The following is a 17,973-nucleotide window of genomic DNA, read 5'->3' as shown; positions in this document are numbered from 1 at the left end:
CACCTACTAGCTTTTAGTGTTTTAAACTTCTACGAACAGGATTATATCTCACAGAAATAGTTGGTTGTGATAACTTTTGTTGCATTTTTAAAAACTTTTTCTCATTGTCCAGGTAGAATGGATTTCAATTATGAGAATGGTGATTATCAAATTCTTGACCAGGACAGCTCCCCGTATAAAGTGACTTACAGAAATACAAAAACAGTAAGTTGTTGTATTTTTACATTTTTATATTGGTTTGTTTACATGATATATAAATGTAGGGTTTCTTAATTAGGTCTACACATTTTTTACAGATGGATTATTATACAAATGAGGACTCCACTAAAAAGAGGTAGGCTGGTTGTGCATTGTTAAACGTTGTGGCTCTGTGCTTAGAGTATATTTACCTACCTTTCCACTCCACCCAGGGTTGCAGTGAGCCGCCCTGGTCCCAACCCAGGCAGAGTGAAGCGGGTCGTGTCCTGTAAGAGGAAGAGCCATCATCTGACAGTGGCTCGGAAGAAAGCGCCCGGATCAGGAAAGCCTCATGTAGCTGCAAACAAGGAGAACCAGCTGAGCAGTAAGACAGACATGGAGCAGGGAATATTTTGCATGGATCCGTGGGATTTGTCACAGGATAAACACAGAACTGGAAGAACTGGTCCAGAGCTGCCTGATTACAGTTTGCTCTCAGAGGTTGGCAAACTCTCACTACTTTTTACACTGTGGGAAAGTAGTATCTGTTTTGTTGAATAGTTTGCATTATGTTTATAGATCAGAAAAGATCACAGCTCCATGACTAATATTCTCTTTGGGAGAAACCTACGACTCAAAGTGGCTTTCACATTATGGAAGAGAAATGTGGGAGAGCTGCTTACATATTTCCTGAGGTACAACTTCTGTGACGTAGGCTTGGAATTTGAAGCAATAGTTGCGCTTTAATAAGACTGTATTTTTAAATTGTTTCTACAGAATACAAGATTTTGGAGTATTTGTTGACTTTCTTCCAGTGATAACCAAAAGGTAGCAACAACTTACACATTTACAGAGTAATGCTGGCTTTTGAGTACTTACTGTATCATAAATCTCACCTGCAGTATATCTGAGGACTCTCCGACAGTTTCTATTGGCTGTTGTGTCGACCTCTTTCCATTGGTTAAGAAAATCCTCTCTGATCCATATGAAGAGTGAGTATATCATTATTATCTATATTATTATGTGCAACAACAAAAACATTTCACAATGCAATTCCTTTTTAACTGCTAGAGGTGCCTAAATGGTAATGAAAAATTACAATTCTAGATGAAAAGTAATCCATTTGTGAAGCCCGCTGAGTTTTGAAATACAAAAAAGGTTTATTCATTGTTACAGCAGATAGAGACAAGACAGGGCCCAGGCCTCCTCTGGCCACAGACTGGTAGCCTTCCGGCTACTTTCTCCTAGAGCATCTTCCCCCTGGTCCTTAGTCCCCCAAAGCATCTGAGCTCTGAGTATTGATAGTAGAACGACAAAGCTACATACATTTTAAAGCAATCACTTTTGTTTCGCACCCATGAGATAATGAACCTTTATACCTGAGGACAGATAAGACAACATAAAGTTTCATGTGGGATGGAGATGGAGCCTTCACACATATTAATGTCTGGTCTTGGTCTGACACACTGACCCAGATCAAATGCATTTAAAGATATATGCGATAAGAATATTTCCTTCACAAAATTAATATACTTAAATTTTCATCACATTGGCACCTCTTGTTGTCAAGCCATTTCCCAAGTTTACTGTAAAACTCACAGTAACAGCTGGAATAAAGAGTTCAAGTATTTGAACCAACTCCATATTTTTGTGAACACAGAGTAAACTGACATTGTTGTGATCTTGACAGATATATTATAGTTGGATTAAAGTGGTTACATACAGTTCTGAAAAACTGGTGGGAGGAGCTAAAAGAAAGTGGACTCAGTGGATGCACTAAAATGCCATTGGATAAGTAAGTAATTGTGATTTGTAAAAACAATGTGCTCAATAGTTTATCTTAGTAAAATGACAAATTTGGTTTGACAGGAATTTTCAGATCTTTAACCAACAGTTACTGGAGTTATGGCATCAGGAACCTCGATTAAAATCTGTCCCAGGATCAGCTGGAGACTTGGCAATGGTTTGTATTGTATTTACAGACTCTACTCTCTTTAGTTTAAAACAGTCCAACACCAGTTTAACTTTAGTATGTTTTTCTACCACAGGCCATTGATTCATTCATTTCACAGTTGCCATGGTAATAATGATGACGCCTGAAGATAACAGCTATAGAACTGTAGTCAGAATATGTGCAATGTTTTGGTTTTTTTATGTATTTTCTTTTCAAAAATCATGTGCAATTTTAGCTAAGTGACTTATAAATTAAATAAATTATTTTATTTTTTCAGCTACTGTTATTGATTCATTTGTAATATTAAGCAGTTGTTATAAGAAATTCATAAAATACATCACTAAATCTGTAGCTATGCACACACAAATGAGTGAGATTTGAGTGAAATCACGTTAACTGCTCTGGACTTCAGCCTCATTCATAGCATGTGTGATTGAAGCGATGGAGAAATACAGTGCTTTCACTCAGCTCCTATCGGTGCATTTACATGATTTATCAGGAAGAGGCTCAGATAAGCACTTGATTGTGTCTGCCTGTGTCGTGAACCTGAGTCTGAAGTTCAGCTGTGACGAGACACCACACAATCACACACAAACTATCAGTCATTTCACTCAGCGCCTTCTCGTACATTATACACAGTGGAGACAAGGCATTCTTCTACAGAGAGATTCCTGATACATGTGGCCCCATACCAGGTAAAGCTTATACTTTTCAATAAGAGAATATCACTGCAAATTGTAAATGTAATACCTTGTTTTGTTCTGACAGAGTAAAAACATGAAATCCTTGTGGTTGGTGGCAGTCCTGCAGTTAATGCTTTATGTAAATGGAGTCGATATGGAGCATCTCAAAGCAGACAACCTGAAAATACTTGCTGCAGAAAAACACAATCAGGTCTTGAACCAGGGCATGAAAGGTAATCCAAAACTTCCATCTCATAAATAAAGAAATAAATACATTTTTTTAGACAATTCACCAAGTATTTTTATTATTACTATTTTTTTTAGCATCCTTAGTAAACATATAACATAAAAGTGAGCGAGTAAAATGTTTTATTGTAATTTTGTTTAAATTCATTATTTTAATTAGACATTGTATCTTTTGATCTCGTTAAGGTCGTTATCTTATCTGAGGCTGCTGTACCCTATGCATTCTATAGTGTAATTACTGGTTATGAGCAGGGGTATCACACTATTACATTCGTAGTGATAGTGATTATGTTTTATGATGTCATCTACGTTTACAGCCAAGTAAACATTTGTAATTTCTTGGCTTTGTATCAAGGTAATATCGGCTAATGTTTATCCGGGGAGTGTAATGCCAATTATAGTAACTGATAACAGAGTAAATAAACTACCATTCCTGGGCATGTTCCTGATTGTTGTTTCTGTCCAGTGTTGCCTAGAGACTGCCATGAGATGCTCCTGACGTCTTCGGGGCTGGCCAGAGATGGAGTGTACCTCATTCAGCCCGGGGACGCTCCCATTGTGGTCTACTGTGCCATGCAGGAGGGGGGATGGACAGTTGTGCAGCACATCACTGTAAATAGCAGTGTAAACTTCGACTGCACATGGGCTGAGTATAAGCACGGGTTTGGGGATGTCACTGGGGATCACTGGCTGGGGAATGAATATCTCCACCAACTGACACGAGGCCCTGGGCGATACAAATTAGGAGTGAAGTTGGTGGACAAAGACGCTATTACCAAAATGGGAGAGTATGACCCAGTTTTGGTGGAGGATGAAGCTGCGGGATTTCGACTGAGGCTGGGTTTGTTCCAGGGGACAGCTGTGGATGCGCTGACCCTGGACACAGAAAACTATCTCCATGACAACCAGAGATTCACCACTAAAGACAGGGACAATGACAACTACTTCCAGAACTGTGCCAAGCTGGAGTTTCAGGGCATAGCAGGAGGGGGCTGGTGGTATGATGCTTGTGCAGGAGCAAATCTCAACCGAAGAAATGTAATCTACTGGCAGAAGGACTGTAACAAGGAACGTCTGTGCAAGTACGCCTGGATGATGGTGAAGCCCTCAGACACATTCAAAGTGGTGCAGAGTGCAGACTGCAGGAAGGATGAGCTGTGAGGATACAAAATTACGAGTGCTGCTGGCTTCAAGTCATGAGTGATTGAAATACGCCTGCTTAACTTTGGATTAATGCAATTCTGTCAAACATTTTTACTTTCATAAAAATATTGAACACTGAAAATAAAATCATATCTGAAGGAACAACAAGTGTAACCCTGCGACAGACTTATATAGTTAGCCACATTTTATTCTGAAAAGCATGGGCATGGTCACAGAATATGAAACACTGTATATAAAACATACATTTAGTTTCAGCTCTAGATTTTACAGCAAAGTCAATGCACAGAAAGCAAAGCATCGTTTTCATTCACACTAAATGTACCACGGTTTGTTATCAACACTTACAACAGCATCTGTCAACAATGAGAGTTAGGACAGTCTGCAGACATATGCAGAATTATGAGAGAAAGCAAGTTACAAATCTCCAAGAATTGCAAAATGGTCAGCAAAACAAAATACAACATGTGGGAAAGGCAATATCCTGAGGATGGAGTGCAAAATACAGTACTGTATTTGATGAAGTGTTGTTCAATGCAGGAAATAGTATGGACCTCATTTGAACACTAGTACAGGGAGAGGTGGAAGGAAATGAGGAGATCTGAAAGCTGTTTTGATTAATGACACATTGGCACATATATCAAGGCTTTGATTTTCAAGTTACAATCTGGACTTTACAAGCAGACCCCAACAGCACAGTACAACACACAGTAGCCCTTTAACAGAAAAACTCCTCAAAATACTGAGTACTATACATCTGCCTCATTGACATTCATCCACTTTAACATGTACTCACAAATCACATACTGTAGATGTATTTTGCCATTGACTTTTACTATCATACAGATTTGTCTGTGTACTGAACGAGATGGTGTAATCCCTCATTCGTCCAGGAGTGGTTCAGTGTACAGAAGGTTTCAACCGTGATCATCTGAAGAAAAAAAAAGAAGAAAAACATGTCCCGATGACCACTGCTGAACCCTTCTCTACTTCGTTTACTGAAGTAGTGGTTGACAACAAAATTAAGTTGTGGGTCTTTTGAACACAGATTTAGGAAATTATCATTTTTAGTTTCACTTTCAAATCAGGTGAGAACAACTGTCTAAGAATACTGTCTGTTTTTCTTTATATTTAGTGTACAGTGTCTCATTTAAAGCAATTAGCCACATAAAGTATGCCTAGTGTAACCTTTACGAGTCACGCTGATTAAAAAAAAAAGTTTTTTTCACGTTAGTTTGGAGCTGACCACTGGGTTCTGTCCGTACCAGTAGAGCTTTTCCTCGATCCTCTTCTTCTTCCACTGGCAGAGCAAGAGCATGCGGAAGGTCTTCTGAAAGGTTTTATTACACAGGGCGTAGCACATGGGGTTGACAGTGCTGTTGACGTAGCACAGCCAGTAGCCTAAATGCCACAGGGACAGAGGGATGCAGTCTGAACAGAAGGTAGAAATGAGCACCATGATATTGTACGGCGTCCATGTTAGGATGAATGCCAACAAGATGGCGCTAAGAGTCTGTGCGGCCTTCTTCTCCTTGATCAGCACCATCCTCTTCCTCTTAGTAATCTGGTTCTTAAGAGTAGAATCGGTAGGTTTCGTCGTAGAAGAGGTAGATGGTGCGCTTACTGATTCCGCTGAACTGAAATTCAACTGTGTTTTTGAATCTCCGTTTTTGCTCTGTGTTTGACCGTTGTCCTTGGCGATGGGCTTGAACTTGTATGACACGCATTTCCCGCTCTTTTGCGAGTTGGCCTTAGGCGGTGTTTGTAAGTAGCTGTCCTCGTCGTAGCTGCTCAGTTGCTCGTTCTCGCCCTCCCCAGTCGTCTTTCCCGCCTCGCACCCCTGATTTCGGAATGTGGACTGGAATCCCTTGGGAGACGCAGGCCTTTCTTCATCCTCGGAGGACGCGTAGCTGTTGAAGGAAGTCTGCGCGCCTGCTTTGGACCACTCATCGTTGGTTGTTGCAGTGGATTTGACAACGTTACCTCTGCTTGATGACGACCAGGAGGCTTGATTTCTGTCATGTGATGTTGATCGCAGTTTGCAGCTAAAGCAAGACCTTATTATCGTCTTTTGTGGCTGGCTAACAGTATGATCTGTTGGGTAAGATGTCCCTTGCAGCTCGGCTAGGTCTTTGGTCCTCTTTTCCGTTTCTTTGTAGATCCGACAGTACAGAATGGTCATGACTGATACTGGGACGTAGAAAGCTGCAATGGCTGTCCCAAATGTTATAACAGGCTCTGAGAAAAATTGAATCTGACACTGCCTTTCTGGTACAGTCCTCTTTCCAACAAAATACTGCCAGCAGAGAATCGGCGGGGCCCATAGAATTAAGGATACCAGCCAGGCTAACCCTATCATGACCCCTGCCCTTTTAGGAGTCCTTTTGGCTCGGTAGGTCAAAGGTCGCGTAATGGAAAAGTATCTATCAAAACTGATCACTAGGAGATTCATGACGGACGCGTTACTGGCTACGTAATCCAATGCCAGCCACAGGTCGCAAGCAAGGTTCCCCAGTGCCCAGTATCCCATTAGAATATATGAAGTGTACAAGTTCATAGAGAAAACTCCAATGATGAGATCAGCAGCTGCTAAACTCAACAGGTAGTAATTATTAACTGTCTTTAACTGGCTGTTGACTTTAAAGGATAACATGACCAGAACGTTCCCCACTATAGTGATGAGGCTGACTATGGCAGAGACGGTTGCGATGGTGATGACCTCCCACAGACTGTGCGTGACCAGCTGGACGCCCATGGTCTGATTGACAGAGGAGTTCTGTGCGCTGTCTCCCTCCATGGTGCAGTTACTTTTGAAGCTCACATAAGAAGAGATAGGTGCAGCTGGGCCTTTTCAGCAAGAGATCTGTAAAAGAGGGGAAAATGTGTTAATATGTGCTGCTGTATGTGTCCAAAACCAGCAGATGGCGACATTTCTGCATCAGGGTCATAAAGAAGCACAAGACGCAACTGATAAGTTCTAAGTATTACTGTAGTTCTTCTTTACTGCAGCTCAAGTTTTTTATATATATGCATTGAAATATTGCATTAAAGGACCTTTATTACACCATTTTCTGATTCATGTTATAATGTTGTTACTTCATCAAAAATATACAAAACCTGGAATTTTGTTTTGTTTCATTCACATATGTTTAACACAAAAACCTTGCTAGTTTAGGCAGAGTTTTTCTCTCAAACTGAAAATACTCTGTTCCACCTTGTGATGTCATGTGCTGTCATAAACCTTCACTAGAATCATTTGGATGATTTCAGCCCTGGAGTTGCCAATCTTCACTGAACTAAAGCTAAAAGGATAACTTGAAAACTACCACTGACATCACAAGGTGGAACAGAGCATTTTGAGCTTTGGAGATGTTACAGACTAATAAACCAGGTTTACTCAAACATGTGAGAATGAAACAAAACATAACTCCAGGTATGTTTTTGAGGAGGCAACAACATTTTAATATGGCTTAAAGCTCAAAAAGAGTCAATTTAGGACCTTTAAATATCTGATGGGCCATACTTCACATTTAAATGCACTGCTGCAACTCATGATGTAAAATCCTGATGAGATGTACATTTTTGTTATGAAGTAGCCCCATTATCCATATAATTAGAATAACAAAAACAATACGCTTGCCTTACTAGAGCCTCAGCTCATTTGTATTAGTCTTTTGTACGCTCCAAAAAATATAATTGAGCAATTCTCTTTGAGTGGATCGCACAATTAGATTAGGCACATGTGAGTATACCCATATGGAGAGGTTTGGGCTGACTCCTCAAACATCTGTGGCATGCTGCAAAAATCCAGGCCATTACATCATTTTAATCATTTCTTCTGTTCTGTTTAAACAGCATTTTTGAGTTCAGGATTATATTTATGTGTGGTGTCTAGCAGGAAAAGTATCTATAGCTATCTAACTATATACAGTTTATACATAACTCAACTCAACAGATCTTTTTCTTGAGTACAGATTGATCTAAGAGAATATTTGCTTGCTACTGCCAACAAACACAACCAACAATGCAGTGTGTCTTCAAAAGGCATTTGTGTGTACTAAACAGTATAAAGTATGGGGTTTAAAGAGCATCTGTGTCCCACTTTGAGTTTGTCAAACAAATATGACTTCAGCTCAGTGGCTCTTCTGCTGTGAATAAGTCATTTTAACAACAACGTGCCCTGGGGGATATGGCCAAGTAACAAAAGGCTGATCAAAATAAATGCTACAAACTGGCATCAGATTACACTGGAGAAATCGTGTAGTTATATGTGCTCATTGGTGTTCCATTTCTACTATTCCTCATTAGGTCTGTCACCTTAATTACTACATGCACTTATTATTCTATACATGAAAGCTGGAACAATATTTTTTTGGGTCAGTGTTTGTTCTGTGTACTTTTTCTTTGCATTACTGAAACATTTTTGGATATTTTTTGGCTATAAAAAATTTGAGTCGTATAAGATTGAACACATCACTTCTATGACTCATTACAGATGGAAAACTAAGTACTGAAGTGTTACATTCTGCTGTTTATTTATTGCAGCTCATGATTTTTAACATAATGTAACATTTAGAATAGTATTTTGGGGCTAATTCAAGTTTAAGGTTTTCGTGTCAGTGCTAAATTAGTTTCAATATTTTCCTTTATCAACTATATTTTCTTCATCAATATGTCGCATATCTAAATGTCTTATGGTGACAGGCCTTTGTTCTTAAATACTGCATGAACATTATCATCCAAATCAGTGCTTCTTTCACACTCTGTAGTATGATGTCAGTACCTCTATGGGCTTTTGTGATGGGACTTTTGGCTCTTTTATGGGATCTGAATCTTTTGGATCCATTCATTTCAAAGAGCTGTTCAAAAAAACACCTCTTTTGCTATTTATTTATATGACAGAAGTTGATGTGAGAACTCATTTTAACAACCAACTAATCACAAAGACAAACAAACGAGGCTTAAATGTGATTAAAATGGTTCAAATTGAGAGTGGGACTGTGTTTACCTTTCAAAATGATGCATAATCTAAATAATCATTGCACTACAATGATAATCATTTTAAAACTAACTGTTATTGTGATGTCAGATATGTTTTTGTGCACATAGCTCTCACTCGTGTCGCCTGCTCTGCTTCTGTGATGATTCTTGTGTCGGTTCAGTGTTAATCAGTATAGAAACGCATAGAAATTAAAAAGAAAAAACTAGAACGGGATCCAACCGTTCACGTTAAGGAACTGTTCAAAAGAGCTGACTCGTTTACGAATGTCAAATCACTAATGGACGTGCAGAAAGATACAGAACATTTCCAAAAGTGGTTCCACTTTTATCTGTCATATTCATTGCTAACAGTTGTTTATTTGATTTTATTTAGCCGTGAAAATAATAATGTATTTCAATATTAATTACCTGAACATTAACAACACAGCCCAAGTAGTTCCATTTAAAACAAGGAATAGTCAAATCTTCCTCCAAAGTCTGAACTCGGCTCCAACACACAAGCTTTTACCTCGAGATTAAAATGATCCAAGCACATCACTGAGTAGAAATGACCTAATCTCGATTTCGAATTAACGCATAAAAATGTGATGAACTGCATAGCCATACCTCAAATCAATCAGCAGGTATTAATAGGCTATGTAGACCCATCACGCTATGCACAAACCCATGTCATATCTGCACCACAGGCAGAACCAGTCTGTTTTGATCAAATCCATTTCTTTTTGTAATTGCACAATTTCAAACTTCACTGTAACATAACTCAGCTTTTATTCAGAATCCAGCTCACAACTGTTCCACACCATGAGTCGGGATAACAAGTTTTCTGTGTCTGCTTCACTGTTCCCAAAAAGAACCTGTTTCTCCACAAATATTTCAGTGACACTAGTATTGTAGTCAGGCCCCTCGCTCCCATGAAACTACTAGGGGATTCAGAGACGCCTCACAGAGCTCTGCCTTTGAATCCTACTTTTAAATAGAGAAAAGTTACAATCTACAAGTAAGGTAGAAGGAAACACACGGAAATGTATGTAAATAAATACGTACTCGATTTGAATTGGGTGGCATCTAAAATAAGTGCTGTTTGGACTGCATTTAAAAGACTTTAGTCTAGACTTTACCCATCCTTTTTTTCTCTAGTCATTTATTCTATTTTCAGTGCAATGGGTTAGTTGATTATGCTTCCCTAATTACAGTACATTGGCTATTTAAAGGTGCACTACGCAACTTATCTGCTACCTGCCTGTCTCACCACCACCTGAAAACTCACATAATGAACTAATTTTATGAGCTGGAGGAACATCATCAGGTTGTTGCCTTTGACATATGTGCGAGATGCTGCTACTACCAAAGCAATTAAACAGAACTGTAAGCCTTCTGCTCTATCAAACATAAGAAGTGGTAGCTTGAGCTCAGACATCATTAAATGTGAGTGCGATCAGTTCTGTGGCCAATGCTCAAAACATTCCAGTCACAGCAGGCGTCCCTCGGCTACACCTGGGTCTTTTCCTCTTACACACGATGGTATTTCAGATCTCAACAGGCATAATCACAGAAAAACCAGCACATTGCAATATATATTTAAGTGGAAATGTGGTGATAGACAGTGGTGGATGAAGTACTCAGTTCTATTACTTAAGTATAAGTACAGACACAGAGGTATAAAGTTACTCAATTAAAAGTAAAAGTATCACATGAAAAAATTCAAAGAAAAAATATTTAAGTACCTGTTTACAAATGTACTTTAAGAGTAAAAAGTAAGTAAGTAAGTAAGTGTTGTTAATTTGTTTAAGTGTTAAATGTAGTCATATTGATGGAAAAAAGATACATATTTTGGTCAACAGTAGCCATAAGAATCAATTCCTTACATTTTCTTATGAATAGTGTGTATAACCCCTCAATGCATATAAAAAGTACTTGTAGCGGAGTAGAAAGTATGGATACCTGCCCTCAAATGTAGTGACATAAAAGTAAAATGTATCCACTGTGAAATGTAAAGTAAGTACAGATACGTAAAAATTCTACTTAAGTACAGTACTTTACTACTTTTACATTGTTACCTTCCACCACTGGTAACAGATATCCAACAATATGAAAGGCTTTCAAACACTTTATTGTCCAGTTCTGGAGTGTGACTGTAAAATGGCCCCATAATAATGAAACAATCTTTGGTGAAAGCTCTTTCTCTCTCAAACACGACCACAGTGATTGACTCCTACACTTTGACCTTTCCCTGTGGAACAACACAAGACGCTAACAGCTTCTAAGCTCAACCACGGCTGAATTTTACACAGAAACAGAGGTGCTGCTGCTAAACATGAACTCTCCGTCTCTATAAATAGAGGATTGGTCGTGACTTGTTTCGTGGACTTCATATGATTGGACATGATGCAGACGGATTTCAAATGTGGTCTAAAGAAAAGTAAAGAACAAGATGGTCTGGGAAAGCCATTGTTGGATTCTTGAATGGGATGAAACATTCTAAGAACTATAAATATGAAAAACATGAATCTGTATTATACTACACATAAAGTTATCATATGATTTTTTGTTTAAAAGCTCATTATGTGACTTTTCTGCCTCTATGGAGATGTTATTTGTTCACCTGAAACGCACAGAATGGAATTAAACTTAAACATCTTCAGTTATCGATGTTTTAATTCCTCAAAAATCCCTATATTCTTACTGTGAGAAAGCTTACCTCACCACAGATCTGACCGACCTGATCATCAGCTTGTTCCCATGGCGATGGATGTGTTTAAAACTATGAGATTCCAAGCAAAGCAATAACATCTGCATGGAGACAAACAAGTGGGGAACGCTCCACCAGAAAAGTTATGTAATTAACCTTTAAAAGCGGAACAGAAATGGTGTTGCCAAGAAGTGTGCCTTACATTTTGGCCGCTGTTAGTGATCCAGCCTGCCTTCTGAAATATCATGTTAACATTATGCATAAGTAATGGCCACTGATCCAGTAATTAACTACATAAGAGAAGGGATGAAGTGGGAGTTTGGGAGTGTATAGGAGCACAGTGCTGGAGAGTACAGCTCCTCCCCTGGCTCACAGACACACCTAACCTTTCCCCTTAGCTTTTGCCCACCACAGCACAAATGAATCCGCGTGTGTTTGTGCCTTTGTGAGGATGAGAGATGATGCACCAAAACGCATCAGACGGAGGCAAAGGCCATTTCACACTGACGGTTTGTGATGTGCAAATGAGTCCTGAGTTGCTCTGGATAAACAAGTGCTTGGTGGGACCTTGAGTTAGCCCGCTGACCCGTGTTTGAGATGCCAGCGTCTGTGGCATTTGGGTCATAAGCGATTCTACAAATATCCTTGAAATCAGTCATAGGAAGAGACAGGAGGAGTTCCAAAATCTATGTACGAGAAGCTGATTTGCATCGTCGCGTTGAATAATTCAGAAAAGCAGAGGGCTAACGTTGGTGGTCTGAAGCAAATTTGTCCTTTGATAAAATGATCATTAAAATCAGATTATGATGTGTCGGGCCAATGCTGTCTGAGCAGCTGCCAAAGGGAACATGCAGTGTCCACCAAGCCAGTTTGAAAGCTTAGTAGTTGTTTTTGAGATAAGGATTGCACTTGGAGATTATATAGCAAGTTGTATAGCAGAGTTGTCCTTGGTTCACTAACTAATCAAAAACATTATATTGTATCTCATAAATGCATAGAAATCTGCAATTCTATGTAAAACAAAAGAAGCTATAATTTGTTTTTATGAGAGGTTCCTTTTCGAATTTCAGTCACATCTCACCATTAATATTTGATCATATTGCTAACAGAACAAGAATCAATACATAACGTTCAGGTTAAGATGCTCCTATGTCAGTATAAGTCTGCTTTTTTTTTAAAGATGCTCGTCACAACACTACAACACTGGAGAATGATTTTGCATGATTGGAGCTTGCAGTTAATGCATTTCTTGATTTGATGATAATGCCCACTTTAGTTGTTAAAAAATGCTTTCCATTAGCAGATAAAAATGAACCAAAAGTGCAGTTAAGAATGTAAAATGCGAATACTGCATTTATGTACACCCAGGAGTTGGTCTTCCAGCCAAATGTCTTGTGTTTGTTAATGAAGTGTTAGCTCATCTAAAACAGAAAACAACACAACTGCACGTATGAGTCTGACCTTTACCAAACACCTGCTAAAATTCTCACAAACAAATCCGGGGGTCTAATTACAAATGACTTTGGACAAATTTTCATTTCCGCTCCTGGTGACACCTCGGTAATTCTGGGGCACTGGGTGGACTTGTTAAAATCATGCTTCGCTGCTTAATCCTTGGGTGTGTTGATAGTTCCACTTAATCAAAAGAAGGAGTGAAGAGGTTTGGTCTTTGAAGAAAAATATTGATTGGATTTTTTCAAATGAGGTGAAGTTTTTTTTGAGAAAGTGCCCTGAAGTTAATCGAGGAACTAGAGTCTACGTAGATAATATGCTGTAACATGGATTTGAATGGCTCTAATGTAAAATGAATGTCCATGTATAGTGTTCTATGCAAGATTTCTATAATAAGCATAGGATAGAACACCCTCTGTTGCCTTCATTATGGTAAAAGGCGTCATTAAAAATACATGCATAGCCTTCTCAGACACACTTGTGCACGCATGGTTCTGTTCTTAAAACCAGGTCATGGCTCCATCCCTATACATATAATTGCCATTATAATGCAAAGCATACTCACAATGTGTAACAAGCGTAACTAGACTTACACTTTAGTTCTCCAGATGTCACAGCGGAGCGTTGCCGTGGAGCTTCCATCTCCTGCCGAGAGCAAAGTTCATGGTTAATCCCTTTGTTTTGTCATGGGAAGCCTGGGGTCAAGTGTATCGCCGGGGATCAGGTACGCGGAGGGGAGCGCAGGGAGGAGGCGAGATCCTGCTGACTCGTGCGTGCCACAGGGGAATGTAAGAAGCGCTTCCCTTGCAATAAAAATAAGGACAAAAATTATAAGATATCTGCGTTGTCTGATCCAGAAACAATCCTCAAGTATCCGCAAGTTGCATCCCTGTTTAGTCCGTGAAAAGAGGGAAACTTTCTGTCATTCCAAGATGCTCTTGGTGAAGTTGAGGCGGAATGAATGAAAGTGAGATGCTGCTCCCGTTGCACCTAGTACGGACACACACAGATGTAGCTGACGTTGGCTCTGGGCTGGGAGGAGGAGGAGGAGGAGAAAATCCCAGAAGGGCTGAGTGGTTCATCATGTTTCGGGACAGTGAGCATGCTGCTTCAGACCACAGAGTGTGAGGGGAGGAAAGGAGGAGGCAAAAGAGGAGGAGGAGGTTAGTGGAGGAGAGGTGTGGTTCTCAAGCTGGGGGCAGTTTCTATTGGTGGTGCATGTAGTAGGCTTCGTGTTGGAGCAGGTGTCACTTAGCACCAGTGTTTTTTGGGTTTTGGTGGAGCTAGAATGGGATATGGTTTAGTCCTGGATTAGACCTGTTACTATCAGATTCTCTCTGGGATTAGACATGATTAAAATCTGGCCTTGATCTGATTTAAATGTTGGTTTATCTTGAATTTGTTCTGGTTTAGACCTGGTTTAGTGCTGGTTTTGACTGGTTTAGACCTGGTTTAGACCTAGTTTTGACTGGGTTAGATCTGGTTTGGACGTGGTTTGGACCTGGTTTAGAACTGGTTTAGACTTGGGTTAGACCAGGTTTTACAACGGGTTTAGTACTGGTTTAGACCTGATTTAGTCCAGTTTTAGTCATATGTTAGGCAGCTTTCACACCTGCATACAAACCCCATCCCATCGGGATTAAACTGGGACCAAATCCCGAATTAAACTAGACGTAGATGAGGACTAAGGACCATACCAGGCCTACATCAAGATTAAACTGGGTTTAAACTAGGACCAAACATGGAGAAGTGTGAACACACCCAGTCACAGTCCTGCACCTGACTTAGTCCTGGTTTAGTTCTGATTTACTCCTGGTTTAATTCTGGTTTAGACATGGTTCAGTCATTTTTACTCTGAGATAAGTGTAAGTAATCTTGAAATTCATTTAGACTTCGTTAAGATTACTTCAATCAGAACTAAACTCACTTTCCACTGGACTCCAAAGCTTTTTTTTTTGTTTTTTTGTTTTTATTAAAATATAACTTTGTATACATCACAACCTTACCTTCAGTGGCCTGTCCTTTGTCCCAGGGGAGGCTCTGGGCTGCACCTCTTCATCATCACAGCCCAGTCTCTCAGTGTTTACACAGAGGAGGATGCTACGGAGCAATCAGCATCTGTGGAGCGTACAACAACAGTCATGCCTTTGTGCTCGCGTGGGACAATGACAAGTGACATGGCTGGGGCAGATAAGCTCCACTCGTACATAGACAGATGTTTCCCACTGGGACCTTTCAGTTTGTGTGTGCACAGAAACAACGTGTGTCAATAGGGAATTATGGGCCTGGCATCGGGCCACTGTCTGGGATGGTGTTAACTCCTTATATGCTTTAATTCGGATGATGGATGACCAGGAGGTTCTGTTACAGCGCCAAACTGATTACCCTACATATATGAGCAGAAAGGAAGGATATTACAGTTAATGAGATATTATTTAAAATCAACATGTAGATAAATACAGGGGGAAAAAAGGAGAAAGGGACAGAAAAATATGTGATTTCAGATGGTGTTTCAGTGTTTCCCACAGGTTTATGCTGAGACTATGGTGGGACAGGCACAGTGTAAATATGTCACTTATTGCCTTTACTAATCCCACATTATGCAAAATTTACTATTGTGAGCATTTTTGTTTCTTCAATATTAGATGAAAGAATAGTAGATGAGCATTGGCACATTCAACAGTGGAACAGTGCTTTGTGGGTAATAGATGACTTCCCTGCCCTTATAAGTACATTAGTCATAACAGGTCTCTCCCTTCCAACGATTCTGTCAGCAGGTCATCGCTGTCTGCCGATGGGATGATTGATGTGTGTTTCACTGTGATCCAATGCACCCTGTCCTCACATTCCCACATATCCCCAGCTCTGATCGGCTCTATCTAATGGCATTTCCAGGCAGCGGGCCAGAGGACAGACACCTGGCTCATCATTACCGTAGAAACGCTGACCTGCGCACACGTCTGAAGCTCTCATCATTTAAAACGTGGAGCATTCACACATCAGTGCACTCAAAAAGCTCTGCCACTGTGGACAGTCACTCTGGCTTTAAAATGCTCTTAGCATTGATTCTTTTTTACCAATTCATGTTATTGATCAGGCAGCAAAGTCTATTAAGAATAATGATGAGCTTTACATTACTTAACGTGATCTTTGACGTTTGACTTTTGAGGAAAATAATAATAAATTATACAGAAACCCACCTTCAAATTGAAATGAAAAACTAAGCAAACCAATTAATCAATCAGTCGGTCTATCAATTTACAATATACATTTTAAATGATTAAGTATTGATGATGATGTATTTTAGGGTTGTCAAGTGTTGAAAATCAGATACTAATCGATACTAGAACAAGAAGAAAGAAAGAAATTATTCAAGTTGAAAATTACATTCTATTGTCTAAATTTGCAGGGGTTTTTTTTATTTTTATTTTTTTCTTATCGTGGTACTGTATTGGAATCTGTTCGTATTGATATACAGTTTGAAATTTTAGTATCATGACACTACTATATAATGGTGAAATACATAGATAATAATGATAGATTATAATATGAAAATATTCAGTCGTGATTTCTATTTTAACAATGAATTATTTTATCTTATTTTAACTTATTTTAACTACTTATCACAACATTTAACCGCACTATACCTGAACAGTGTGGGGGCTGGTCTCTCAATATGACCAGTGTATCTTGTACATAGTGTGACTGCCTGAGCCCTCATTAACAGTTTTCGCACAGCACACCTTCCACACAGGGACAACAATAATCCTGATGCCACTAATGATATTTAATGATGAGAGTGGCATTCCATCAGTCAGACACCGACCTCTGGGCTTGTGTACGTCCTGAACGCTCCTCTGTGCTGCTCCAGGCCAGCCTATGATCGCAGAGGGGATGAGATGAGGAGGGGTGGGGTGTGTGGAGGGGGTGGGGGCAGGACATGGGCGCAGCTAGAGATGGATTGCATCTGTCCTCGGTCCACAGGGGCCTGCTTATCTCCTGACCCAATTGTGCACCCATATGTCGGGAGGAATATCCGAGTCAACATGGGGCTGCTCCGTTTGCTCCCGGTCCTCACAGGCTTCCTTCAGATCAATGCCTCACTTTGCGGGCTTTAAATCTCACTGATCTGCTGCATCTACTCCAGAGCGCCTGATGGAATGGGCGTCTGATGATTTCACTCTCCAAGGCTCAAATACACAGCTAATGTTTATAGAGGCATTTTTCCCTCTCCCCTCCAGGCCTTAGCACAACTCCTCCCCACATAATGAAGACACGGCCAATATCGTGTAGTGTTTCAGAGGACTTGAAGAGGCTGATGTCCCTCAGCAGCTATGAAGACTCACACAAGATTTCCTGTAACACAACAAATTCAGATTTAAAGCCTTTTATTTATTCACAAGCTTTAAACTCATCTGACACAATGGAGCGATAGCATTGTCTGGAAATAAAAAATGAAAGATCCTATATTATGTAAAATACTATCGTAAGCTTTCAGTCATGTTTATTACCTCATCATTTTGTTTCATTCCCACAGGATTTGAGTGGTCCTGGATTACTGGGCTGTCTATATCTCCAAAGCTCAAAATGCTCTGCTCCATGAAGCAGTA

General features: G+C 39.8%; 3 protein-coding genes across 3 annotated transcripts in view; 2 read left to right on the top strand and 1 right to left on the bottom strand.

Annotated features, from left to right (window-relative positions):
* The window catches only part of LOC117390468 (KATNB1-like protein 1), a 28,664-nt gene extending 26,367 nt beyond the window's left edge, over positions 1-2,297 (top strand). The window contains exons 2-10 of the mRNA XM_033988212.2: positions 113-204; positions 297-334; positions 411-678; positions 757-872; positions 955-1,005; positions 1,080-1,169; positions 1,868-1,972; positions 2,047-2,140; positions 2,226-2,297. Of these exons, the coding sequence (XP_033844103.1) occupies positions 118-204; positions 297-334; positions 411-678; positions 757-872; positions 955-1,005; positions 1,080-1,169; positions 1,868-1,972; positions 2,047-2,140; positions 2,226-2,261 (885 nt within the window). The 5' untranslated portion in view covers positions 113-117 and the 3' untranslated portion in view covers positions 2,262-2,297. The remainder of the gene's footprint in view (positions 1-112; positions 205-296; positions 335-410; positions 679-756; positions 873-954; positions 1,006-1,079; positions 1,170-1,867; positions 1,973-2,046; positions 2,141-2,225) is intronic.
* A 226-nt stretch (positions 2,298-2,523) lies between these two features.
* zgc:194887 (uncharacterized protein LOC571819 homolog) lies at positions 2,524-4,371 on the top strand. Its single transcript, XM_033988215.2, has 3 exons — positions 2,524-2,826; positions 2,900-3,047; positions 3,527-4,371. The coding sequence occupies exons 2-3, from the start codon at positions 2,909-2,911 to the stop codon at positions 4,219-4,221; spliced, it is 834 nt and encodes a 277-aa protein (XP_033844106.1). The 5' UTR covers positions 2,524-2,826; positions 2,900-2,908; the 3' UTR covers positions 4,222-4,371.
* Positions 4,370-17,719, bottom strand: LOC117390566 (muscarinic acetylcholine receptor M5-like). Its single transcript, XM_033988326.2, has 4 exons — positions 17,190-17,719; positions 15,370-15,481; positions 13,957-14,008; positions 4,370-7,084 (listed from the first exon to the last, which is right to left on the bottom strand). Exon 4 carries the CDS (start codon positions 7,016-7,018, stop codon positions 5,447-5,449), a length of 1,572 nt encoding a protein of 523 aa, XP_033844217.1. The 5' UTR covers positions 7,019-7,084; positions 13,957-14,008; positions 15,370-15,481; positions 17,190-17,719; the 3' UTR covers positions 4,370-5,446.
* Between the last annotated feature and the right edge of the window lie 254 nt (positions 17,720-17,973).

The sequence above is a fragment of the Periophthalmus magnuspinnatus genome, chromosome 22 (genome assembly GCF_009829125.3).
Source record: "Periophthalmus magnuspinnatus isolate fPerMag1 chromosome 22, fPerMag1.2.pri, whole genome shotgun sequence".
NCBI classification, from domain to species: domain Eukaryota; kingdom Metazoa; phylum Chordata; class Actinopteri; order Gobiiformes; family Gobiidae; genus Periophthalmus; species Periophthalmus magnuspinnatus.
The sequence above is the reverse complement of the archived record's forward strand: the minus strand, read 5'-3'. Positions and strand labels throughout refer to the sequence as shown.

Excerpts from the sequence above, each read along its gene's own strand:
- zgc:194887 (XM_033988215.2), top strand. The coding sequence starts at position 2,909 with ATGAAATCCTTGTGGTTGGTGGCAGTCCTGCAGTTAATGCTTTATGTA. Across the intron at positions 3,048-3,526 it reads CTTGAACCAGGGCATGAAAG|TGTTGCCTAGAGACTGCCAT; the intron begins GTAATCCAAAAC and ends GTTTCTGTCCAG.
- LOC117390566 (XM_033988326.2), bottom strand. The coding sequence starts at position 7,018 with ATGGAGGGAGACAGCGCACAGAACTCCTCTGTCAATCAGACCATGGGC.